The sequence below is a fragment of the Lytechinus variegatus genome, chromosome 2 (assembly GCF_018143015.1).
Source record: "Lytechinus variegatus isolate NC3 chromosome 2, Lvar_3.0, whole genome shotgun sequence".
In the NCBI taxonomy this organism is placed as follows: Eukaryota; Metazoa; Echinodermata; class Echinoidea; order Temnopleuroida; family Toxopneustidae; genus Lytechinus; species Lytechinus variegatus.
The window spans coordinates 61,301,625-61,328,700 of record NC_054741.1 but is presented as its reverse complement, the minus strand read 5'-3'; the positions used below and the strand labels follow the sequence as shown (position 1 = coordinate 61,328,700).

The window sequence follows — 27,076 nt, the reverse complement described above, 5'->3', positions numbered from 1 at the left end:
AGCTGACAAAACATTAAAATCAAACATGTAACTACAAATTTAAGTAGTCGATCCCCCAATCAATTTTCCTTTGACCAAGTCTTCTAAAAAATGGGATGTAGTTTTAAGAGGGAAAGTGCATTCATGAATAGTGCTAGTTTCTGTATTGCCAAAGTGACTCCAAGTCAAACTTTGAAATGCACGTAGTCCCAAAGGACTGAAGAAGTTCCAAACTATTTGAGACTAACCTTGCTTCTAGGATACCTTCATAGACCTGTAGCTGCTTCATGAAGGCTTCATTGGGTCTGATAATAGGTCGCTTGGCTTTGACAAAGGCCAGAGCATCTTCCAACGTCATCCCATACTCCTTCATGGCATACGCTATCACCTATCGAATCAAAGATGAACAAAAATAGTGGAAAAGATAGAAATAACTATTACGAGCTGTCTATCAATGTCCATCCTTCATATATTCATGAAGAACATAAAAAAATAATGGTCCACTGCAAGGCATTACTCTTCAATGACCTCCTTTTCAAAATATAAAAATAGCTGGCGACATTGTCTTGCCAGAAATGCGGGCATCGTCCCATGCACGTAATCTTTGGAAGAATCACATCAGTTTGGTTATAATTCTGGTGATTGCATCCCATTACAGCAATCACTTCTCTGCATATAGCGAAGCATTTGGCAGTGATATGTACTATATCAACATGTTTACAGGCACATTATGAATAGCCTTTGAAGTCACTTTGAGATGAAATGAAAACAAGTAGCACAAAAACTTGACCTTTTGACCCCTAGATGACCTTTGACTGCATCATTCTCATAGACTTACATGCGGTATTACCAAAGGATCATATGTATCAAGAATGAACACAATTGATGCAAAAATAAAGAAGTGAGAGCAAGTTGAACAAAAAAATGTTTAACAGACCAACAGGTGATTACTAATTCTGTGCCGAACTTCGTTCAGGCGAGACAAAAATGATCATAAAACGGTGATATCTACCCTTTTGTTTTTCTGCTTTATCAACACCAACTTTACATGAGGATGAAATTTCCCTTTAATTCTTTGTGACATAGAACCCTGTCATTCATAGGCGGATCCAGGATTTTCCATGGGGGTCATATTTTCATGAAGAACAATTTGACAAAATGTCTTTACTTTCAAAAGGGGGGAGGGTACACTTGTGTTTTCACAGCATTTCTACACTACAAATTTAAATTGTGCCTTTCAAAAGGGGGGCAAGGGCCGGTTGTGCCCCCTCCCCACTGGTTCCAGTGCTGTCATTAGATGTCTATTGCAATGTATATATAACATGGTGCTTACCGTTGAAGCAGATCGACTGATACCCATCTTACAGTGAACCAAAGCTTTTGAGCCTGCCTCTCTGTAAATTAGAAAACCACAAAAACATCAATGTTGCAGTTACTCCTTGTGCACTTAATAGTATGTGTCCAACCAGAATTAGATGATGACCAGGCAAAAAAGGATACAGGATTATAGGGTGATCCACCCCTCCCCCATGCCAATAATAACCCTCATGAATTAGAAAAGAGCCCCTGTAAACTGCTTTTCTGATCAAGACAGTGTCATTTGGCACAATTAAAAGTAGGAAGATAAACCCTCATCAGGAAATATTGATTTTTGATCATGTCATGACCAATCAAATCAAATCAATTGATTTCAGAAGCTTAAAATTGTTATTGCACATTTGTTATTGTAACAAGTTTCATGAAACACATCACATATTACAACTGAGGCCAATCAAAATGATAAAGAGGCTAATACAGCAAACAAGCATATGACATTCACTCGTAAAGTCAATCATAACTCTAAAAATAGCTCTGTGAAACAGCCCCCAGAACTGTGAGAGAGAAACTCACTTGGCTTTAGAGAGAAATTTGTAGGTGGCATTCCAGTGATTCAAGAGGTTTTCTTCCACGTCATCAAACAGGCGCACATTGTAATACTGGAAACGCTCCGGGAAGAAGTTGTCGCATTCTTTGGTGATGTTCAAGATATAACCAACTCTGTTGAAAGATACACAAACATTTGATACTGATTAGTTCAAACTCAATATTAAAATTCAAATTCAAATTTAAATTCAAATTCATATTCAAATTCAAATTCATATTTAAATTCAAATGCAAATTCAAATGCAAATTCAAATGCAAATCCAAATTCAAATTGTAGATGACATTCAGTGATTCAAGGGGTTCTCATCCACATCAAACAGGCTCACATTGTAATGCTGAAAACATTCTGGGAGGAAACTGAAATTGGAGTTCAAAACTCAACTGAAATCGAAATTGAAATTTAAAATTGATACCACTGTTACATCAAACGCTACATCCATGCAATGGCTGTAACGCAGTAAAATGTACTGAGATTAAGATGTTTAATCTTAAGGTAGTTATTTTGTTTGCGAGTATCTACTTCAAGCTAGGATAAAGAATGTGTTTTTAAGTATTACTCAGAGATATTTATATTTACTGGTTGGAAGAGTGGCACCAAAATTTCAAAATCACAATAAATTCTTTACAATAATCAAATTTACACAGTACAATATTCATTTCAATATTTGTACATGTTAAGGTTTGCTCAAAATTTGTTCTTCAAACTGTTGCAAACTTATAACGTGACAAACTTGGGACTTGAAATCAGTAAAACCCAACAAGGAAAATAGAAAAAGTTGCAATAGAAAACAACCTACCCATGTTCCTCTAATTCATCTAAATCAGTGGCATTCCACTCAGAACCCTGAAGATTGAGACAAAAAAGAAATTATTAAAATATACAAGTATTGTATGATGTTGATTTCAATATATAAATGGTTAGCAAAATAGAAATGATATATTTATCAAATCATAGTTAAACAGTGCAAGTACCATACGATTACAATACATGTAAGAATAAAAATGAATGAGGGAATGTGACATCCTAATCTTACTCATTGCATTATTTATGACAACACACAAATTTCTTTCAAAGAAATAACTTAACCCTATCTAGGCCGGGGGGGCCTCGGAGGTACGCCACGCAGATTTTCAGCGCCGCTCGTTGACTTTTTACTTGCAAGTCTTGCGCAACTTTTGAGAACATTCGGAAATCACGCAACATTATGTAAGTGCATGTCAGACTGAAAATTGCTCAAAAATGTGATTTCGTGTACAAAGTCAATGCAAATTGTGTTTTGCCAAAATGAACCAAAATTCATAAATGCATGATTATTTTTAGTTTTGCTGGTCTAAATGAATCTATTTTGTGCTTTTTATGATCACAGAAGAATCTTCAACAAATTTCATTGAAAAAACAATGAAAAACAAAAGGTAAAAAAAACCCCAAAGAAATACATAAGAAATTGCAAAAAACAATATAATACATAAGAAAATGATTTGATATCGCAATTTTTTTCATGTATACTTGCTAAGAACACCACAAAGAGTTTCTATACCAAAAAATAGTACATTTGGAGCTTTATTTAGGGAGTTAGAGGAAAAAGTATGATTTCGCATACTAATTACGCATAAATTAGCATAATCACTTAATAGCGATTCGCATGAAATTAATACCTATACAATCTTGTAGATTATGTCCAAGGCAACCCGTGTGCCAATTTTCGGCGCGATCGCGTGGTCGACGGCCGAGATCTTAGGGGGGGGCTGGGAGCCCCCCCCCGGCCATATGAACTCCCAAAATACCCCGGCTTAGATAGGATTAAAGCATACACATAACAATACTTTGTTATTTTTCAGCACATTTTATTGAAATTGTAGGTTTTGTACTTTATCTATTTACGTAATTTATTTTTCAGACCTGAGCACCCCTTTTCGACAAGGCTACTTACCAAGTATATATGATCAAATATTTTTGTAGCAGAGTCTAGTTGGCCATAGATAAGAAGGATCTGTTTATCGATGAATTGCTTGTACTCCTTTAAGTCTTTGCCTATCTCTCTCTCCAGACTACTCCTGACCTGTAAGACACAAAGATAATAGATGAGTTATAGAAGGAAGGAAAGAAGTGTGTGAATGAAGGAAGGTGTGAGAAAAAATGGAAAAGTGATATATTTGATAAATTTCTTTCATACTACATATTTTGTTGTCTTGTTAGGGATCAGATGCAATTAGTTCTACTTTGTGAAGACCTGAATATTTCTTTCACTTTGAACCCCCATTAATTGAAAACGAGGTAGGTAATTAGATTGATACTTGTCCAAAACAATGAACAAGATGGATTTCATTAGTTTCTCATTTTTGAGTGGGCCATCCATTAGTAACAAGTTACATACAATTTTGAAGCCTATATTCTCTTTGTTTTCAGGATAGATCTTTAACTAAAAAGTGTATTCCTGTCTACTCTCTAAGGTGGTTTTAGAAACCATTGGTTGAACCCATGGATTATTCATGTATAAAAAGTGTCCAATACTGATGCACGCTTTTGTAACAGTGCACCAAACGGATGCCTGTTGCTACGGTTAAGTACGCTATTTTATTCATGAGTTTACTGTTTTGAAGAGTGGACTCATTCGAAACAGTGGACTCATGAAAAAATAGCGTACTAATGGCAACAGGCGTCAATATGGCGCATTATGGCAAAAAGCGTGCATCAGCACTGGACATTTGTCAATAAGCGCTGTAAATTAAGCATAATTTCTACATGAAATCTGCATAAACCATAGGTTCAATTGATGGTTTTCAAAACCACCTTTGAAGTTTGGAATTTGGGTATTGGGGTCCCTGATCACATAACTATCTGCAGAATAGAAGCATTTTTCTCTGGAGAGAAATTATGATTTATAAATTTTCAATTCTGAACATGCTATCAACTGCATCCTCCCTTATCTCACAAAACAAAAATCTAAATTTAGGATTTAAAAGCTATCATGTTGCATTCTTACCATTCTTGAGGTAACGGCTTCAAGGTCACATTGGATCATAACTTCTTTTAATTTGACGAATATAAATCTTCTGGTCAGCTCATCTTCTGTAGGACAGTACCGACCACTAGACAGTTCAAACAGAGAAAGAATGAGACTGTTAACAATTACGGATATGCAATGAAAGTGAGTGTGTGTGTGTGTGGAGGGAGGTGGCAGGTTTCACAAACACTGCAGTCTAATACAACCATGAAGCCAACAATTTCTCATCAGGATACACCATTAGTAAATACCGAATCCCACTAACCATTATAAATGCTAAAGCCATAGGTCTAAAACTTAGGTCTTTACTCTACTTTAATCCTATGATGCTACAGGCATATATGTCTGTTCATTGATCACAGGTTTTTCTGTAGTAGTACCGCACTATCCAAAGGATTTAAAAATCAGTCTTATTTGTGAAAGTGTGAGTAAATTATATAAATGCAAACTCAACCAGAGGATTCGAACTCTTGCTAAAGAGAGCTTGTGCTGTGGTGGGATTTGTCCCTATAATTGCAAGGCAAGAGTCAGAACCACTACACCACAACATTTCTGCATGATATGAATTACTGATAGAGATCAAGTATGGCTTTCAAAGTGACACAGACAACATAGTGTCTAAGAAATCATTCTCTGTTCTAGGTAGTTCATCTTATTACTCTATGGTGATATCATGTCTGGTAAATATTCACATCCAATAGACACATTACTTTACAAATCCTATTCATCATCATCATCACCATTATATCAAAGGGGTCAAGAATGCCTTCAATGAGACTCAGTCAAAATGGCGGCTGTTGACTCACTCTCTGTTGTAGAGGTAGTTTATCTCATCACTCTGTGGTGATATCATGTCTGGTAAGTACTCCCATTCCTTGAGGCAGTAGTAAGGTGAGGAGATGCTGCTTTGGTAGTAGCCTATCCACGTCATATGAAGGCCTCCAATGAAGTAGTTGTGCGCTCTAGCCAAGTCACAGGCCCTGTACAAGGCTTGTAATGCAGACCTGAGAGGGATGGGGGCAGATGGTGAAAGGGGGGAGAAGAGTAGGGGGACCAAGAGAGAAAGAGAGGATGGAGGGATGGAGGGAGGAAAATCGAAGCAGCGAGGCCAGAGAAAGAGAGATCAAGAGATGAGGTCTAAATTGTTATGAACTCTACAAGATACTGATGAAAGATGATCATGAAAATCCATATTTCCAATTTTCAAAATATACATGAAATGAAATACTCAAAAAATTTGCTTTGCGCAACTGATCGTGGGCCCTGCAGCTGCTGTACAGCGCCAGATTGACGAGGCTCTATCCCTTCAATCGTTAAATGCCAAATAAGGTAGCAGCAACTCCCATATTTTGACGTCGTCTGACGTGGCCGGGGTTTGAACTACCGACATCCTGGTTGTGAGACGGTGTGTTGGCTCCATTTGGGAGGTGTGGGGGTATGTGCTAAAGACAAATCTTTAACACATGCATGACTTAAACAAAAATGGAAAATGTTCATGGGTACTAAATCGGATGCTTCATCATTCGAATTCTCATCAGCTCACGTTGAGAGGTATAAATGGAGAACTCACTTCCACTTGATTAAGACACACAAGAGATTTGGCGTATCTCATTCAGCACAAAATAATGATCAAGTCATTGTAATGTCATGCATAATTTTTCAAAGACTTTTTGAAACAGCACCCCTTCCAAGATGATTATTCCATCCAGTGTTGTCACCCTATATAACCTGAGAAAAGCTGTAAAGAGTCACCCACCCTAAGGCAAAAAGCAACTGATCATGACAAGATTGGTACGTAAGATAAGAATTTAAGAGACATATTTATTCAATATTTGATTAGACAGTGTCAGATGCACACTCTTGCGCACTTATTAGGCAGAAAACTATGTACCTACTGGGAAATCTACTTGATTCGGAAAATACTCTTCATATGGCTTTGGTCAAGAGAGCGCTTGAAGGAAACTGTTTCCACTTGCATGAAAGGGGCTCTGTTTTCCAAAAAGAAGGTAAGAGGTAAATACTTTCAGGGGCCATTAACATGAAACTTAGTAATTGATTATGGAGCTGTTTTTCAAATGCAGCCCTGCATTTAATCATTAAGTTTTATATTACAGGGCCAAAGTACACAGCATCAAGAGGCACAATTGGAAGCAATGTGTGTCCTCAAGGTACAAGGTCATCAAAGGTCTCTGCTTACCACATGGCCTGTATAGACACCGGCTTGAAGACGTTGATCTTCTCTCCTGTCGTCACCGAGAAGCCACCATCCCCACCCATGTGGATGATGCTATCGGCCCAGATGGGTAGAACCAATCCAATGGTAGCCTTGTCCTGGATGATGTCCACGCCAAGGATGATGGTCTCCTCGGTGTTCTGATGGGTGTCCAAGCAGGACACCAGGACCATGTAACGGATGAAGTTGTCTGAAGAGGACTCCAGCCTTACAGCCTGTAATATGGGGGGGGGGTGAAATTTAGAAAGGGAGTTTTAAACCTTTTTATAATATTTAAATTTTTTGGAACAAATATGCAATTTTACTAAACTGGGGGCAAGCCGGGAATATATTTATATTATTCAACATCCCAGGAAGACTTAAGCATTCTTTTCCATTACCCATTGATTCTAGGAAATGGTGCAAAATTTTGAACAATATGATTATACTCTCATCAACTTCCTGTCTGGAGGCAAAAACACAAATCGAATGTTCATGGAATAAGCAGAAGCTTCTCACTCTGGCCCTCTCAACAGTGTTTTCATACTGCAGTAATATCTCTTTCATAATTTCATATTATCTGACAAAGTATGTACACACAAAGAAGCTAATAACCAGGCTTTTACTTCTTTTTAAATGTCCATTAGACAAATATAAACTTTTTACAAAATGTTCTGCTAACTAATGAACACTAATTACTACTGGGCTCTATAACATTATAAATATCAACAATAAATTGGCAGCTTCAAACAATTGTCGTTATTCCATTGCTGAGAAGATGAACAATATGAGCATAAAACTGTGAATTTGATTGGACATTATGTTTGATTACAAAATTTTGTATGACAGAGCCCTGGGCTTCACAGACCTTCAATGATTGATCATATACAGTTGATTTTTATGACCGATTGCACATCATAATGCAATCAATCACAAAACCCAACCAGACCATCAATAAATGCACTTTGTGTTAGAGGGCACTGATGATACTGACCATTTTTATGGTGTCCTCCGGTCTCAGGATCCAGAATATACATTGTAGATGAAGCTGAAGTTCACCAACCACTACAACAAAGAAATCATACAACTCATTTATAGTCATGATACTCAATGTGTACAAAGTAGAATAAAATGATATAATCCCCTGATGTACAATTATTCAACAGGGAGATTCCTTGTGCCTCAGAAAATCTCATAAGTTGTGAAGAACTCCCCCCCCCCCCCTTCCTTCACAATAGAGGGGTTGGGCAACCAAATTTGGAGGGGAGAGCGATCTGAAGTATGAATTGATGATGCAAAGCTGTTTTCATCGAATGTGAGTGAGTACAAAATGAGGTACAGGAATGGCACGTCACTCAGTCACTTCTGTGCATCATGACCCCCCCTGCCCCCCCCCCAAAAAAAAAAAAATATATATATATATTAAAATAAAAAAAAGTCTCTCCACTGCTCTTTGTGGAATGTCCAGAGCTTGCAATTTTGTAATTTCCATATGTCCAATTCTATCCCTTTGTCTGCCTGTCTTCTGTATGTCTTTAACTTTATCCTTGTCAGTCAGTCTCTGAATCCAACTCCTCCCTCTCTCTTTTTCTCACACTTTTTCATTGTTCACCCCAGCCCCCAAATCATTACTCTCTCAATTTCATTATGAATCTTCTAAACTTTATCAAAATCCATGTATTGTTACTAAAGAACAAGTCTCTGCAAATAAAAATCAATTTCATATTTCCCATAGATGTATCTACAATAATTCAAAGAAATATATTCTTTATTTGTTTGAGAATACATATTTTTTTTAAAACTGAAGAGCCACTTGAAATGTAAAGCCCTTGCATCCCAGTGCACAGTGTAACTGCTATAAATGTTATCATACGAACTGAGAGGCAATAACTAATGGCCATTGGTTCAAGTGGAATGGTCAAGTGTTCATGGGTCAAAAGCAAGCCAATAAATTCAAATTTATGAACACACCAGAGAACGAAGCCGACAATCTTCTGATTATAAAGTTGAAGAGGATCTCTTCACCCATATCCTGTTCCGAATAAAGTGGCACAATTTCTCGAGAGATGCTCATGTTAGAGTGTTAAAGAGCTTCTGTTTCATTTATAAATGAGGCTAGAGTAGAATATAATGAAATACAGCTCTCAAAACATGTATTTTCTTTTTAAAAGGTGAGAAATCAACATCTCTTTCAAAACATCAGGAAATTGTGAAAAAAATGTGGCTCACTGCGATATAAGAAATTCTAAATTCCCTAGCTGTTAAAAGTTCCAATGAAACTTTCCACCTTTCACACAGTAAAAAAAATTCCTAATTTGAATGATGGGTAATTTGAATGATGATTCCAGTGAAAAATAATGCTGACAAATTTTCAGCACATATGAAACCAAATTAGAACATGATTAGAATCAGGAACGCTAATAACAATCATGAATTCAAATTCTACTCCGGAGGTGAATTCCAGTTAAGTTTCACTCCAATTACGGTACAAATATTGCGTGTATCTTTTGGGGGCGGAGCTTACGTGACCTTTTAAGCACTTCCGTAGATAATATAATTGTCATACACTCATTGTAGTTTGTATTTGCGATGCAGTGCTTTGACTGACAAGTCACCAAGGAGTAGGACACATACCCCCTTCGCTCGGGAATTCAAATCAGTTTTGGAGTGAGCGTGTGAAAGGTCTGATGATTCTAAAGACAAACTGCAATCATCATTACAATGATGATTCAAGATTCACGTGTGAAAAGGCCCTTTATCAAACAGAATTTAAATAAAACTAAGGCTACTGTCCAATCTTTAAATCTTACAGAGCACTGTTCTTTTTCTAATCATGTTGTATTGTTATTTTGTATGCCTTTCCTCTTTTAACAATTCAAAGCTACGCATTCTTGTCTTATTTGAAACCATTCCCATCATGTAAACATGTGGTTGTATGATTCTATGAATTTACTTTGATAAAACATATACTATATTTTGTTAATATGTTTTTTTTTACACAATAACATGTTTTCTGACTGCTGAAAGCAAACACCCACAGGACATACTGGCATGCATTATCATATTGCAAATTAAGTAAGAAATACATTTTGTCCTCAAAAGTGACTAAAACTTAGAGGGTGTTTCAGAAAGCAAGATAAAGCAAAGACAAATATTTCAGTCAACAGGAAGAGAGACTGCTGAAAAGAGATTGAAAGATCAAGTGATTAGAAAAAGGGAAAGTCCCCCTCATTCTTTCACCTGACACAATGCAAGGAAAGAGGCTATGGAAATTATTACATTAGAGCTAGAAGGTAGCAAGTAACGTTTATAAATCGTGCCCATACCTGTGTACAGAATACCACTCCCTGAAGGACATGCGTTACCCCCCCCCCCCCCAATAAGGTAAATCAAACTTTTAGGTTCATGATAAAGGGCAGAAGAAGAATCATATATTCAAAAAGACGATGAAAAGACCATGAATTACAAATTATCACACAGTTCCACCATTTCACACTACAAGGGGGAATTCTTGGACCACAAAGCTTGAATATTTGATAATATATAACAAAATGAAAGGGAAAAGGGTGTCATTAAAAAACTGTAACAATCATTTAATTTTCTTTCTTCCATTTACTGTTTGTTATGTTGAATTTATATTGAATTGTCAGGGGCCTTGAGCATTCCTTGGAGTGGACATGTGCAAATTAGAAATTTGGTTATCATTATTGTTATTATCCATGTTCATTAATCCATGTTCATTCACATTTGAATGACAGGATGAAAGGTGTACTGTTTCATTTTGTAGAGGTTAATCAACAATATATGAAAGCTGTAGAGAAATGGAAATTATCAATTAATTGTAAAAAAATGAATTAACAAAATTATCATTTATTTTAAGATTCTTGATTAGTAACAGCAAGTACATCTGCCAATTAGTTCCTATTTTAAAATAAGAATTAGTACACATTTGATTGACAATCTCTTTCTTCAATGGTACTATTTTTAATCAACTTTACTCTTCCTCAGTAAACTTGGTCTCTCTAAATTAAAAGGTCGTTTGCTTCATAACCCCCATGCACTACAGTCGTCTACTCAGGTGAAAGCTAAAAATGGAACATGGCTCATCCACATCAATACCTCGAGGGGGGTGCTAACGAATGAATAACGATAGGAAAACTTGTGATAGAGCTCCTTAGATGATAAAGAGACATTATCATCTGTTATTTAACTCACTCTGATGAGGGTTTTAGTGATCGGTTGACTCAACAACACTCACTTGTCTGTAGAACATGAGAGGCTTTTCTCAATCAATACCTTTTACCTCAGAAGCTAAAACCACAGCTGCAATCCAGCTAATTTTTGTCAGTAAAAAAAAAGTCAGAATGCAATCACAAAATACTGACAAAAAGTTGCCATTTTGATGGTTATTATGTAGAAGAACTAAAGTCTTTAAAAATGAATTAATACAAAGAAATCTCTTCTACGGACCATCTCTATGTTTAAACATACCAAGTGAGTTGAACTCTTTTATTAAATGGGTCAATCTTGCTCATCTGTGATGCTTAGTGGGTAGACTCCATAACAGGGAGAAGCAGTGTTGATGAAATTTAACTGAATGCTATCCTGAAGAGTTTACATTCGACTTGCAAATATTGTGATTTTAGCTTTAGAAAATCAATGAACACACGCTTAGCCTGGCTATGCATGAGGCAGATTGATTCATAATTGCTCATTCACAATATACTTAAATTTTTAACTAAGTACTCAAGATTTAGATTAATTTAAATGGTTTTTACCCCTTTTTCAGAATTGTCAAAATTGTATACTTCCACCGTGAAGGAAATGAAAATTATAGGAAACACTCCAGACCCATATTAACTCATCATCACCTCAACAAGAGAAGAGTAATAAACCCTTTTCTTTTTATTTAATTTTTTTTTTATTTTGCATTTCTAACAGAGGATAGGGATAATTGATTGCTTACCCAGTGTATTTAAATAGATAAACATTTTACTTGGTTTGGTTCAAAGATGTCAACACTTCTCTGCAGAACCTTTATTAAAAAATGGATGAGTTATGCATATGACAAATGCTTTAGTGACAGACGAGCTATTTCAGTTGTGGCTGATTATAAACCCAAGCCCCATCTCTATATCTTGCCTCCGATTACATTCATAAACCTTGCATTGTCTCTAGACTTTACAGGCATACAGGAGCTGGATGGGACCTATGTACTCACTGGTGGATCCAGCCAATCCGATGCAAGGATTTCAGTAGCTTGTAACAATAGTCAGTGAAAATCAGTGACTAGGTGGTTTCAAACCGCCTCGATCACAAGAATCCCCGTTAAATTACGAGAACTTTTTTAGGCTAAAAATACCCATTTATTTATTCCTGCATTCACACCGCCCTGAACCATACTCTTCGGGATAAGTTCCTGAAGTTACGAGCATGCGCAGTATGGTCTGATAAACAGGCATGGCGCGAGATTCAAAATCACTAGCCCAGCAACCACCCACAGCTCCTGCGTCCAACGACACGCTAAAAGTTCCCGTAAATTTCTTTCACATCGCCAAAATACCGACGACCTTGGAAAAATGCCCGCGAAAGTTCTCGTAATTTCGCCAAGTACCTACTCTTTAGCGGGTATTTTCTTTCGGGGAAATTACGAGTAGTTTGCTTTGACATTACCAAAATACCTGGTATTTTCTGATCGGGGTAAATTTCCCGATTAGAGAATACCTGGAACTGACGAACTTTGAGGCGGTCTGAAACCACCTTTTGTCTTGTTTCATGAAATGATCCCCAAGAAGTTTCCACATCCATCCTCCTTCCTCTTTTCACATCTCATCCCATCTCCATGGAAACCATGGATTATTACATGGTATTCTGGGCAAATTGCTCTCGTTTCAATCAACCTCGCATCAACACACCTATGATGAGAAGCAGATACTGTAGGATAATTTATATTAAACTGAGTCGACATGGTCACATATTGTCTAAATTTCATGAAAATATCCATGCAAGAAATTCCACCTCAATTTTGCAAGGAAAATAATTCAAAGTGATAGCATATCCACTAACAGATTCTTATGTTTAGGTCAGTTCTGGAGGAAGCTCCCCATATAAAATGTGCAAATTGCAGTCATATTAGCGCATGAATGGAAATCCCATTGGTTCTACTTAGAGTTACCAAAAGCTTATGAAATACAACATAATTGTGCCTTAATTCCTAATCTATTACAGAATTCAGAACTAACTTTCAACATGAGAATCATCATGGTAATTGAGGCTTTTTTTCTCCAACTATTGAAGAACATCATACAATCCATTAGAGTAATTGAATATTATGAAAAACATGTACACATACCAAAAATAAATAAAAATAATCATACTTTGTAAGCTTCAGTAAAGCAGTCAACATACCAAAATAACAACCCCCACTCCCTCAGCAAATCATCCAAAATGTTGCACAATTTCCTTCATATTGTGAGAGCTCAATTAAAATCAATTAGATCAGAGACAGTATCTAGAACAATGACACTTAATTGAAAGAAAATCAATTAACAGCTGTTACAAGCATTTGCTGAACAGATGACACAACCAGGGCTCCGTAACACGGTTTGCGATGAATTGCAAATATGAAAGAAACGCACTGATTGGTCCCTGGTCAGTACTTAATACCTAATGCGCATGTAAAATCGATCTTGATTGGTCAGTTCATTTAGCGATTGATCGCTAATCTTTGTGTTACAGAGCCCTGGATATTCAATACTGAAACCTCTTTAAAAATCATCATATATTATTGTTGGAGATAATTATGGAGCCATTTTCCAATTAAAAGGAACACCTCCATGTGTGAAAAATAGCAATATAATGACCTGATTGAATGAATGGGAGAATTAAAGGAAGAGATATATAAAGAACGGTTACACTTCGTAATTCTGAAGGTTCGTAATTCCGAAACAGGTAAATTGCCCATACCTGGATGTTCTTTAATCCGAAAACGTAAAAGGGTTCATTAATCCGAACATTTGTGCCGTTATTCTGAAAGTTCGATAATCCGAAAATGTAATAAGGTTCATTAATCCGAAAACAAAATAAGGTTCGTAGTTCCGAAGGTTCGTTAATCCAAAGACGAAATAAGGTTCGTTAATCCAAAGACAAAATAAGGTTCGTTAATCATTTCATTTTCGGACTAACAAACCTTCAGAATTACGAACCTCACTTCGTTTTTGGACTAACGAACCTTTGGAATTAAGAACCTCATTTCGTTTTCGGACTAACCAAACTTCGAAATTACAAACCTTCGGAAATACGAACCTTCGGAATAACGAACCTTCGGAATATCCGAACCTTCAGAATAACGAAGCTTCAGAATTACGAATGTATATGATAAAGAACATGTAACAAGTGTGGTACGTAGAGGTTTCACTCTTTCCAAGGCTCCACACTTACTCTTTTTCCTGGTGGCCCGATCAGTCCACCAAAATCATCAATTTCATTTTTTGTGGCTTGCAAAGCAAATTTGGTGGCCCTAAAACAATAGAAACATAACAATTTATCAAAACTTTGGTAGCCCAACCGGGCCACCAAGTGTGGGCTTCTACAGAATTTCTGTGGTTCGACTCTCATTTTTGGTTGCCCAGGGCCAATGCTATTGTCGAGCCCTGGCCTGCTTTTTCACCTGTAAAATGAACAGGAAGCTGCAATGTATGACAAAATGTTTAGGAGCTTGTTCCATAATCAACTCTTTTTATATCTATCATGCACTATCCGATATGTAGGCTTTTTCAAAATTCTTATTTTTGAAACTGAATATAAGCAATAAAAATTTGCAATCATCTTTGAATGTTAATCTGACGATGAAATTTTTCTTGCACCTACATGTATTCCCTTCTTTCTCCTCCCCCACTTACTTTTTGTGCCCCCCCCACTCTCTCTCTCTTTCAAATTCATTGTTTTTGTCAATCCGTCCTGTAATCAGTCTGTATGGTGGTCTGTCAATCTGCTCTGTCGTAAAGTGTGGAAACTTGTATCAATACATTATTTTAGGTCACAAATCAAATATACTACAAAAGTTTGCACTACATATTTCATTGAAATAGAACAATGTTGAAAGCTTAAAGAAATGGCAAACATTATTCATATGGATCAATTTTTTCAGGGACTTTGTTTTAAAAATGTGTGACATGACTGCATATTGCACAAACATCAGTGCTCTACGAATAGTGAACCTTATGAACAGTGAGCACCAAGAAAATAAGATAATGATTAATGACAAAATAAAATACAATGAAATTGAATTAAATTAAATTAAATCAAATTAAATTAACTATAATTAAACTACATTTTTAAAAATGAAAAAAAAATACTCATTCACACCATCATTAGCCATGCAAAAAAAATTATGAAACAGCAAAAATTGTTTAAATGGCTTTGAAAAAAATATTGAATACAAACAGAAAATAAATAAAGCAAACATGCCCTTTAGAAAGTGATTAACCTTTGGACAGCTGCATGCATAACACAAACAAGCTCATAAAAAACAACTTAATCTCTAAAATGATATAATACAAGACCAAACAACTTTCCCTCTGCAATTCTAAACTGAAGTCTGCATGGATTGCAATTGAAAATTGCCCGTCATCTACTGAACAAAAACAGAAACCAAATCATATAAGCAATCACTTTGTTTGCTTTTATAATAGTACATTTGGCAATGGATGACGATGGAAGAAAGCAATTAATCATATGCCCAGCATTTTATCATTTTCATCATCAGCATGGGATCCAAATGCACTGGGTATGCAAGTATGAATTACATGCGTGCGCTTTCATTTCCCGGGGCACAAGATAAAAACATAAATTCTGAGCAAAAAATCATAACTTTACTGTTACAAACAAATGATCTTCATAATCATGGAATTTATATATTCTTTTTTTTTACACATCAAGTCAAACCATTTCCCAAAACACCACCAATAAACTTGAATCTTTAATCCAAACATCAAAAAATGTTATAAACCAAATTATATAATAATCGTCTAGAGCATTAATTTCCAAGAGGGGTGACAATTTTCAACTATAGGAAACCTTGCTGTGATTACACATCAAAGAAAAAAGTCCACATAAATCTATATCGAGAAAAAAATATATAATATCGCATTTAGAGAAACATGTTTAGTCTGGTTGCTTGGCTTTTTTTTTCAACATGCATAAATGATAAACAATACAACATATACTGTATATACTGTATTCATGTAATTATGACGGACATATTTATCATGCTACCATTTTCACTGATCACATGCTATTACTGAAGATCAATGTTAATGGCAAGCAAATCCCCTCCTCCAGCACAGCTCCCATTAGCCTCAGATCCAGTCTTTGTTTTTCTTTTTCTTCTCCATCTCTTGCATTTATATTGCATAAAGAATCAATTCAAACAAAATTGGTCAAGAGGGTGATAGTTTCCTTTCCATTTGGCATAAATTAAACATATTTCTGTCCCTCTGCAAAAATTTGATTAATAATTTGCGGTATGTGCCTTCATTAAAAAGTTCTGCTGGGATTTTACTGTTTTTTAATAAATATTTTCACTAAACTATTTTAACTGCATGCTGCAGAAAGTATCGGCCCTTGTTAAAGCAACCTGAAGGTCAGTGGTTTTACATCCTATTCAAAGGACATAGTACTGATGACTTATACCTCACCCGAGGATTCTAGCAAATTGCCTTGGTCGTGGGAATTGTAAGACTACAACATACATTCCCACGGAAATAAATATACCTCAGTGAACTTGAAAATTACTTTATTTTCACTCAAATAAGTCCATAAAATTGATCCTTAAAATAAAAAAAATAATTGATGTCAGTAAATGCAAGAGATGAGATGAAAATAAAATACAAAGAGCATGGATCAGAGACTACAAGCTCAATGGCAACAACACTGCAGCCGAGTCATTAGTTTTTTTTTGCAATGGTTTGTTATATATGGTTTATAACAAATATACAAATAGCATTATGATGTTAATTTATTCAAAATCATAGCTTTTTTTCACTTCTCTCTATCATTATAGGCATCTTACACTCATATCAAACTTTACAAGCAGTGGGGTCCATGGATTTAAAAATAACTAGATACCAGTCTATATGACCATTCCCTTTAATAGCCTCTATTAAAACACATATCAAAGGTATTATAAAAGTTTGACATAAAGTTGAGAAAAATCAAACAAGTGTAATGTTGAAAATTTCATCAAAATCGGATGTAGTCATGTGAAATACGAAAGTTATGACCGGGGGGGGGGGGGGGGGGGGGGGGGGGGCACTCAGTAAATAATGCATAGTGGGTATGTGCCGCAGAGGGGACCCCCATTTTTACACTCAAATTTCCGTTCCAAGGCATAGCATTTTTGTGTTATTGAGAAAAAGAACAAAGAAAGCAGCTCCAAAGCATAGCATTTTCATCTTATTGAGAAAAAAAGAAGAAATCCGCTCCGAAGGCTAGCTGCATCACCCGCGCATGCCCGTTCCATAGGGATGCATACGCACTCACACGCTGGCGATCCGTTCCAAGGACCCCCGTTTTCACAAACATTTCTAGTTCCGCAGCCTGTTCCGAGGACCCTCCTTTTTAGAATAAGCACACTCCAAGGCCCCCGTTTTTTGTCTCACCCGCGGCACACCCCTACCACTTTTTTGGTCAAGTGCCACCCCCCCTCCCCGGGGTTATGACTCATTAAAGTTTCGCTTATTTTTCACAGAACAATTATATGGAAATGAAAGAGTTGATGATGTCTCTCACTATTTCTTTTTTTTATTGTTTGACTTATACAATATCTAAAATTTTACAGATTTGACAATAATGACCAACTTGACTTAACCAAAAATATGTCAAAATAATGGTAATTCCACATGTTCAGGGAGGAATAAAACTTTATTTCATATGACAATGTGGAGAAAATCAAAATAGATCACATTCCATATAATGAAATACAAAATAAATAGTGAGTGGGTGATGTCATCAGTCCTCTCATTTGCATAGTTACAAGGATATGCACATAATCGTTTTGAGAAATTAAGCCAAACTTTAAAATATCATTAATTTCTTATTTTACATCCAATTTTTGAAGAAATTTTCCGTGTTATTCTTGTTGGATTTTCCCTCCCTCTTTCCTTCAAATCATCTTTTAACTGGGGGTGGACTTGTCCTTTAATAGCAGCAGAAATGAGAGAAACATTACAATGTACGTTTGATGAAATCCATCAAAGAAAATTGAATGGAGTTAAGTAGTTTCAAAATCTTACTTTGTGACTTTGTATTTACCTAAAAATACCCAAATTTTCATTCTTTGGAAAGTACAAATACTTTTTCACTGAAGCTTATGCGTCTGATAATTGATTGAAAGTTAAGGAAAATCATTTGAACTTTTCCAGCAAAAATGTAATTGATGGAATTTATATCACATAACATATGGATGAGAAATTAATAACATGGGGTAAATAATCCCTTGTTTTCAATGGCTATTTAAGTTGTTAAGTTTGGGGCCTTTTCTCAAATAATCATGGATATTATTTTGATATCAGGAGGTGAATAGAAAGTCATAAAATGAAGAACCAAAACGATAAATTGTGGCAGATTAAGGCGATTCCACCAAAAGGGTCATAACCAATAATAATGTTATGAAGAATGTGGGAGGTTATATTCTGCAATGAGGGCAAATTAACAAGTCAGTCTGGATTATTTTCTACTAGTATGCCGTAAATAACAAAGTGGTCAAAACAAAAGTGTGTGGGGGAAGGCTATATGAAATAAATAACTCATCCCCTCATGAAACAAAATGAGCATTCTGTATCATCCTGTAGAATATGAGTATTACTTAATTGCCCAAAATAAATAAAAATTTACTGCAATTGATAGGATACAATGTCAGAGCAATAAGCAATGCATGATTTACTTGCTTGATTAAAACGTTGCTTGATTGTAATGTAACATGTAAATCAAATTTAACAAAATAAATCAATACATAATAGCATGATGATTATTATTGAAATACCGAACTTTGTAAAATCTGCAAGCGATGTAGAAATGCAGATGAAGACATTATGGATATAACTTCAGGTGAAGAATTTGGGAAAAGTTAGAAAGTTAACATAAAACCCCATGCTTGTAAGTTTGATATAAGTTGAGCAACAGTTAATATGGGTGGATGGTATTAGTCACTCTGTGTTACAGCAATCCTGTTTGAATGAGGAACATTTCACAATATGTAGGCCTACAGATTCATCAAACGACCACGGGAGCTATATATATTAATCATCTAGTTTAAGATTAAAAATGTTTGTTTCTAAAAGTAAAGTTAATATCAGTATTAATTTCAATTATTCAACACTTCTTAAACTTTAACTTTAGAATATGTCATTCATCAATTTATATTATATACTACTCCTATTTCATTGATTCATTTAGGCCTACTCATTTACTTAGCCATTTATCATTAACATCTCCGAGAGGTATATTTGATAAAAAGAAATATAACAGTTTATTAATGGTATTCATTAATTTCTCAATCCATAATGGTAAATAAAAAAAATCAACCCCTAGATTATTAGTACAAAGTATCAAAACGATACAGGTTTCACCTAAAATCATATTAATCAGTAATAATTTCTTAGGCCTTCCTGAAAGCATTCAAATGAAGAGACATATTATATACTTGACTTTATTTATTCTATCAATCCTAGAAAAAAACAAAAATATATTAATAGATGTAACAAAATCCAAGACCGAATGTATAGAACCATTGCACCTCAGCGAAAAGGAGAAGAGTGAAAAGATGGTAAAAATCATTCCTTTTTGAGTGATATGCAAGTTCTCTGTGGTACCAAATAATTCAAAATGGGCAAAAAACAAGATAAAAATATGGAATGCTATTTTAGCCCCAGAAATAAAAAATAGCCCATATAAATTACCATCATCAGGCTTAGCAGAACAAATATCCCCTATAAATAGATTAAAAAAAGACACTTTCCCCGTGATTCAAAAGTAAATTAGTGAAAACACATAGCAAGTATAAGGTGATAGGAAGATAAAAACCTGATGACTTTCAGCCATTGTGATGTGAAATGTTCCAAACTAAAACAGCCATTCAAACAACACATCAACCATCATCACAACCAGAGAAGATGCAAATGAATAGACAGCACCAAAAATATCTCATGGCCGATAAAAATATAAAATATGAATCTGCAAACATGTGTCCCAGATAATTTCTGAGTATGACTCTGAGCGGCGGCGGAGTGTATCTTACGAGCTTCTGGCAGCGGGGGCCCGGAGGGGATGAGGTCTAGGTCGACAGGGACAGCGGGATGACTTGTGGAAGGGTGGGCCGAACCTGGGTGTTTCTTGATGGGCCTTTTGGAATCTTTGGAGTGTGGGAGAACCATGGCGGCGCCCTTCATGGCAAAGAAGCTCTCACTGTGGTGGAAGAGAAAGAAAAAGAGAGAAGAGATTTAATGTGACACCTGCATTGTGTATTAGTGTCTATATGACCCCATTCTTATTAGACTTTCTAAAACTAGTTATACTGGAAACTGGTTCAGGAATCCAATTTGAAAGATAGCTTTGCTAGCATTCCCATTTGATCACCCGAAAGTGGTTTTCAAAATCACTTCAAAGCTGTCTTGTAGCTATGGGAATGCTCAGTGGGGTGACACGTTTCGCACGAAATTCGAAACTGCAGCGTAGGCATCCTACACACAGTGTGTGAAGTAACACGCACAAACTGAGCAAAGATCGCTTCCTGGAGAACGGTTGTGTCCTAACTTACGCTTAAAACCAATGTAACGACGCAAAGCGATCTTGAAAACTACATCACAAGGAGGTTTTCTGAACCGGTTAGAAAGATCGCTTCCAAGACTGCTTCGACTGTTGAGTGTTCTCATGTTTCCTAGTTTCCACTTAACTAGTTTCCAGCAAACTAGTTATAGGACGGTAGTGAGAACGGTGTCTTAGACATACAAGTAAAATGACTGTGCGTTCTATGACTATGGAGGATACACCGATTTCAACAATTTGTTGAGCTCCCAAAATCAGTTTTCTATATGACCTTGTATATGTCTAGTGCATGCTATTTGTCATAAATAAACTGGTCATAAAAACACGAATATATTGATATTTGGCTATGGTGACAAGGGCTTGAAAAATTCTAAATCTATAGATAGCTACATTTTGGTATGTTCAAGATATGTACGGTATATTACAGTACTGTTGCGATTGCGTGACCTAAGAACTGATTACAAACCGAACAAAAAATGACAATAATAGCATAAATATACCGGAGAACTAATTTTTATCGAATAGATTTAAGTGTAGTATACTTGCCATGAGATAACTCTACAGAAAATATTAGTAATATTGTTCTACTTCCTAATTCATTCAACTAATAATTTCTTATTATTAAAGAAAAACCAAACATATATGGAGATTAATGTAGTCTGTGAATAGTGAACATAATGTTTCCAATCAGTTCATCAAGAGAGAGTCTAACAGTACAGTGTAAATCCTGAATTATTAATGATGCAATACAGACTGTATCACTTGTCAGCAAAATTGAGTTGCCATGGCAACTACTATATACAGATATTCCCTTTTCTAATGAGGTACAGCAGTTGACGAGAATAAAGATGACTAAAATCTGACATAAAATGAGGTGTATGCACATTTTGTCATGGCAAATGATGATATCTGGCATTGTATCCTTTTATGTTGGCCTTCTCTAAATAAGTATCATGTTCAATTCCATAGCAACACAATCTAATAGACATAAACATTGCTACCATATTCTACATTTAATAGTTTTATAGGCCTACTGAGCAAACCACAGTGACTTCATATAATCCTGATATGATACACACTCTTGTCTGTAATAGACTCTACTCTTTAAAGGGATGGTCCAGGCTGGAGGTATTTATATCTTCATAAATAGAGTAAAATTTACAAAGCAAAATGCTGAAAATTTGATCGAAATCGGATAACAAACAAATAACAAAATTATTGAATTTTAAAGATTAGCATAATTCCGGTGAAACAGTTCTAGACATGTCTTTATGAATATTCATTAGGAGGGCTGATGATGTCACATCCCCACTTGTTCTTTTGTATTTTATTATATGAAATTAAGTTTATTCAAAAATGTTCTACCATGAACTAAAGCAATTGGATTGACAACTGATTCAGAGCATCAGTCATTTATTGTCGCATCTTATATCATCATAATGGAGACACATCATTTACACATGTATGAAAAAATGAAACATTTATGATTACATGTAATAACATTTTAAGAAAAGGGAAAGAGAAGATGTGACATCATCAGCCCACCTAATGAATATTCATGATGATGTGCATATACATGTACATGTACCTGTTTTCACAAAATATTGATAAACTTTAAAATTCAATAACCTGAATTTTTGTTATCCGATTTTAATGAAATTTTCATTTTGCTCTGTGAATTTTACTATATTTATTTAGATATAAATATTTTCTGCCCGGACCATCCCTTTAAGGCACATGTATGGGGCTAAGATGATTAAATTTGTGTTTCACATTTATCACTGAAGGCTAAGTTGGTAAGCATTTTCAAAAGAGATGGTACTTCTTTGTTATGCTTTTTTCCAGGGAGGTTAAGCGACTAAACTGAAATGAATAAACTACAATAATCATATAAAACCCTGTGAGGTGTATGGTTGAATAATCCTTTTTGCTATTTTTTTCAGTCATTTTACATGAATCTTTCATCTTATCTCTCTGCATTCCATAATTTATGTATATTTCCTGCTATTTATTTAGTAACAATCACCAAACTGTATTTTCAATCCTGAAGATGTATGACACTTGTGATACAACATCTCTCTTCTCTCTCTAGGTGGTTTCAAACCGCCTTGATCATAAGAATCCCCGTTAAATTACGAGAACTTTCTTAGGCTAAAAATACCCATTAATTCATTCCTGCATTTACACCGCACCGAAACATACCCATCAAGATAAGATCCTGAAATTACAAGTATGCGCAGTATATGGTCTGATAAGCAGGCAAGGCGCGAGATTCAAAATCACTAGCCCAGCAACCACCCACGGCGCCCGCGCCCAACGACATGCTAAAAGCTCCAGTAAATTGCTTTCACATTGCCAAAATACCTGCGACCTTGGAAAAATCACCGCGAAAGCTCTCCTAATTTCGCCAAGTACCTACTATTTAGCGGGTATTTTCTTTCGGGGAAATTACGCGTAGCTTGCTTTCGTGCACATTACCAAAATACCTGGTATTATCTGATCGGGGTAAATTTCTCGAACAGAGAATACCTGGAACTGACGAACTTCGAGGCGGTCTGAAACCACCTTTTTTTCATTCGGTTTCTCTCTCTCCTCTTAAATCCTCCCGATTCTCCTCTCTCAATACATAATCCCAAATTCCAAACAAAAAAGATCCCATCCCTTTAAATGGAGTAGAGCCATTATATAAAGATTACAAGCCCACTCTTGAATGAAGAGGACAATCACGTAACCTAATTCTTTTAATTAAAATGGTATAACTTGGTGTATCGTCAATCATTCACTAGCAATGTACACACTCTGTTGCCATGGCAAACACCTCTGGTATGCTGCTCAAACCAGGTTGACAACAGCTATATCCAGTGCATGACGTGACGTAGCCACCCTATGTCGCATTTAATACATCCATGTAGAATCTACAATGTTTATCCGCAACATTAAAGGGGAAATTCTTCCTGATCTCAAGTTTATATTAAAAATTGAGAGAAAAATATGAATAAAAATGCAGGCAAAAATTAATGTATTTTATGTGATATGGGTGATCTACTTGCATATGTGACATCAAATAAAAATTCTTAACCTATTCTATGGTAGATTTTCACAATTTTATTAATTGATGTTTCTCTTGATCATGCATTTAAAACCACTTAAACTATAGCCTAGGATACATGTCTCAAAGCTCCTTATTTGGTGCTTTTTGCAAGACTCCACCAGAGAGGTATATTTCATATTTTCCAATAACAGCAGTGTATGGTGTAATATTGAGGAAGCTTTTCCTGCTGTTGTTTTCTAAAACTGAAATATAAGTTGACATTTGATTTCCTGATCAACAGACCGAAATCTAGTTCCAGCGTCGGTTCAATGTACTAATATATACATTACCACTCTGTCCACATTTTTTTATAGATGCGCATTTGCATTCAACTTTGCTATGGTTCATGAGGCTTCATACAGTTATTTAATTCTTTTATAAGGCTTAAAATATTAGTCAAATAACTGCAAATATAGGTGGTTTCAAACCGCCTCGATCACAAGAATCCCCGTTAAATTACGAGAACTTTTTAAGGCTAAAAAATACCCGTTAATTATTCCTGCATTCACACCGCCCCGAAACACATCCTTCGGGATAAGTTCCCGAAGTTACGAGCATGCGCAGTGTGGTCTGATAAGCAGGCAAGGCGGGAGATTCAAAATCACTAGCCCAGCAGCCACCCACGCCGCCGCGCCCAACGACACGCTGGGATAAAAGTTCCCGTAATTTGCTTTCACATCGCCAAAATACCTGCGACCTTGGAAAAATCCCCACGAAAGTTCTCGTAATTTCGCCAAGTACCTACTATTTAGCGGGTATTTTCTTTCGGGGAAATTACGCGTAGTTTGCTTTCACATTACCAAAATACCTGGTATTTTCTGATCGGGGTAAATTTCCCGATCAGAGAATACCTGGAACTGGCGAACTTCGAGGCGGTCTGAAACCGCCTATTGTGAGTCTTTTACCCAGTTCATACAAATATTGAATAGTCATCATGCACATGGAAGCACTTTCCAAAACCCTGTTCACACAAAGACCCCATTCTCATACCCGCCCTAAAAGAAGTTTACTGGAAACTAGTTAAGTGGAAACTAGTTTAACATGTAATGAAACCGGTCGAAGTGGTCTTGGAAATGATCTTCCAAACCAGTTCAGAAAACCACCTGTAGTTTTCAAGATCACTTTGCCTCATTAAACTGGTTTAGTGCAAGTGAGGACACAACCATTCTTCGGGAAGCAATCTTCGCACATTTTCAGTGCGCTATTCCACACACTGTATGTGGAATGCTTACGCTGCTGTTTCAAATTTCGCACAAAACATGTCACCCCACTGAGAGTTTTCTAAAAGCAACAAGACTGCTTTATGTGAAGTGGTTTTGAAAACCACTTTTGGCTGATCAAATGGGAACGCTAGCAAAGTGATCTTTGTAAAAAAAAAGTTTCCTGAACCAGTTACCAGCAAACTAGTTTTAGAAAGTTTAATGAGAACAGTGTCAAATTTTCCACTAAGTCAACACATATTACAGAGGGTATGGGTTCTTGCACACATACCACCTGATCACAGAAACACCAGGGCCCGTGTCTTACAAAGAGTTTTGGCAGCTTTGAATCAATTTTACTTGATTCCACTTCCCTATTTCTTAAATACACAAATCTAAATCAATCAATCGCAATTTGAGAGTTGAGTTATCAAAATCAACCCTTGCAAGATGGGCAAATTTCCCTGAAAGTACACATCCTCAAATTATAGGTACTTTAAAAACTACAAGAATTTTGCAAGGATTCTGCAAATAAGGTCAAAGGAAAATTTGCAGTGTGAAAGCAAATTACAAGATGCAAGAAGAGTCCACATCCATTATACAATAATTTAACAGTCTTGACGCTGGTTCATTAATGTGAAAATTTTTACCTTCTTCAGGTGGATGAGCATTTAGGTACTAGTATATATTTTGAGGCCTGCACAAGTTCTTGTAATTCATGTGTATTTTTGTGATCAGAAGGATGCAAAAGAACTTCTTGAGAGTAGTCTTTTTTCTCTCTCTATCTCTCTCTGACTGAACAAGCAACAATTTCAATCAGGAAGAGCAAAGATTAATTTCAAATGAACAACCGTTTTATCGCTATGCAAATGTAAATAGTGTGGGAGTGTACATCATTCCCCGTCGCTCATAAGAAATTGATCCGGCCATTGACATTCAGAAGCACGGTGAGTCAAATACAAGTATGCAATATGTTTGTTACATTCCAAAAGGAACTCACTTCAGTATGCTATTGGTGTGATCAATGGATTTTTTCAATCACATACATGAATCCAAAATAAAACTATAAACATTTTTGGTGTTTATGGATAAAAAATGGGAAAAATCATGGTTACACTTACTGTGGGAAAACATTTAATTGATTTCAATGTATGCTGATTCTATGTCCCAGGGGGCCACTTACATTGACGAGTGGATACTATACGCGACCAAAAAAACACGTAAAAAGGATGTCTTTTTCACGATAGGGCACGTTACGTTCGTAACGTGATAAGGGTATCAAAAACACCAAAATAATGAAAAAGGGTATCTATTTCGCTAGGAAAAATACGTATTTAGGGTCAAATTTTCGGGGATGATAAAACAAAATTAAAATGTTTGATAAAGGATGTACTTTTTGCCCCAACACGACGTATTTAGAGTCCGATTTGCGCGAGTTGTGGAAGGTGGGGCCGTACAAAACCAAATGGTGTGTAAAGGTAAAACCGACGACTGACGGACCCGTATGTGACAATATATCGCTGTACTTGTTTGGGGGTTCATTTCAGGGATCACTTGCCAAGAGTATTGATTTGTTTTCAATACTTGTTAAGGGTAGGGTTTGAGATGCCGGTCGCCAATACTTGTTAAGGGGTGCATTTTCAGAATATGGAAAATACGTGTTTAGGGTGCTTTTCGAGACCCCATGGTCGCGCATGGTATCCACTTGTCAATGGAAGTGGCCCCCGGGGTTCTATGTATTCAACCCCACTTAAACCATAGAGCTAGTAATAGCTCCATGCTTAAATTGTGTGTGCATTACAGAGGAGTGAGTTTGACCCAGGAAGTATACATTAGGTCTGCA

General features: G+C 36.1%; 1 protein-coding gene across 3 annotated transcripts in view; it reads right to left on the bottom strand.

Annotated features, from left to right (window-relative positions):
• LOC121408541 overlaps nucleotides 1-27,076 on the bottom strand; it is a 63,011-nt gene that overhangs the window by 6,840 nt on the left and 29,095 nt on the right. For 2 of the 3 annotated variants that reach the window (XM_041600033.1, XM_041600034.1), the window contains exons 3-12: nucleotides 20,417-20,583; nucleotides 8,114-8,184; nucleotides 7,105-7,355; nucleotides 5,714-5,911; nucleotides 4,887-4,992; nucleotides 3,834-3,962; nucleotides 2,700-2,746; nucleotides 1,870-2,016; nucleotides 1,313-1,373; nucleotides 228-367 (exon numbers count right to left, since the gene is read on the bottom strand). In XM_041600033.1, the coding sequence (XP_041455967.1) occupies nucleotides 228-367; nucleotides 1,313-1,373; nucleotides 1,870-2,016; nucleotides 2,700-2,746; nucleotides 3,834-3,962; nucleotides 4,887-4,992; nucleotides 5,714-5,911; nucleotides 7,105-7,355; nucleotides 8,114-8,184; nucleotides 20,417-20,583 (1,317 nt within the window). The remainder of the gene's footprint in view (nucleotides 1-227; nucleotides 368-1,312; nucleotides 1,374-1,869; nucleotides 2,017-2,699; nucleotides 2,747-3,833; nucleotides 3,963-4,886; nucleotides 4,993-5,713; nucleotides 5,912-7,104; nucleotides 7,356-8,113; nucleotides 8,185-20,416; nucleotides 20,584-27,076) is intronic. The other variant, XM_041600035.1, reaches the window with a different exon arrangement.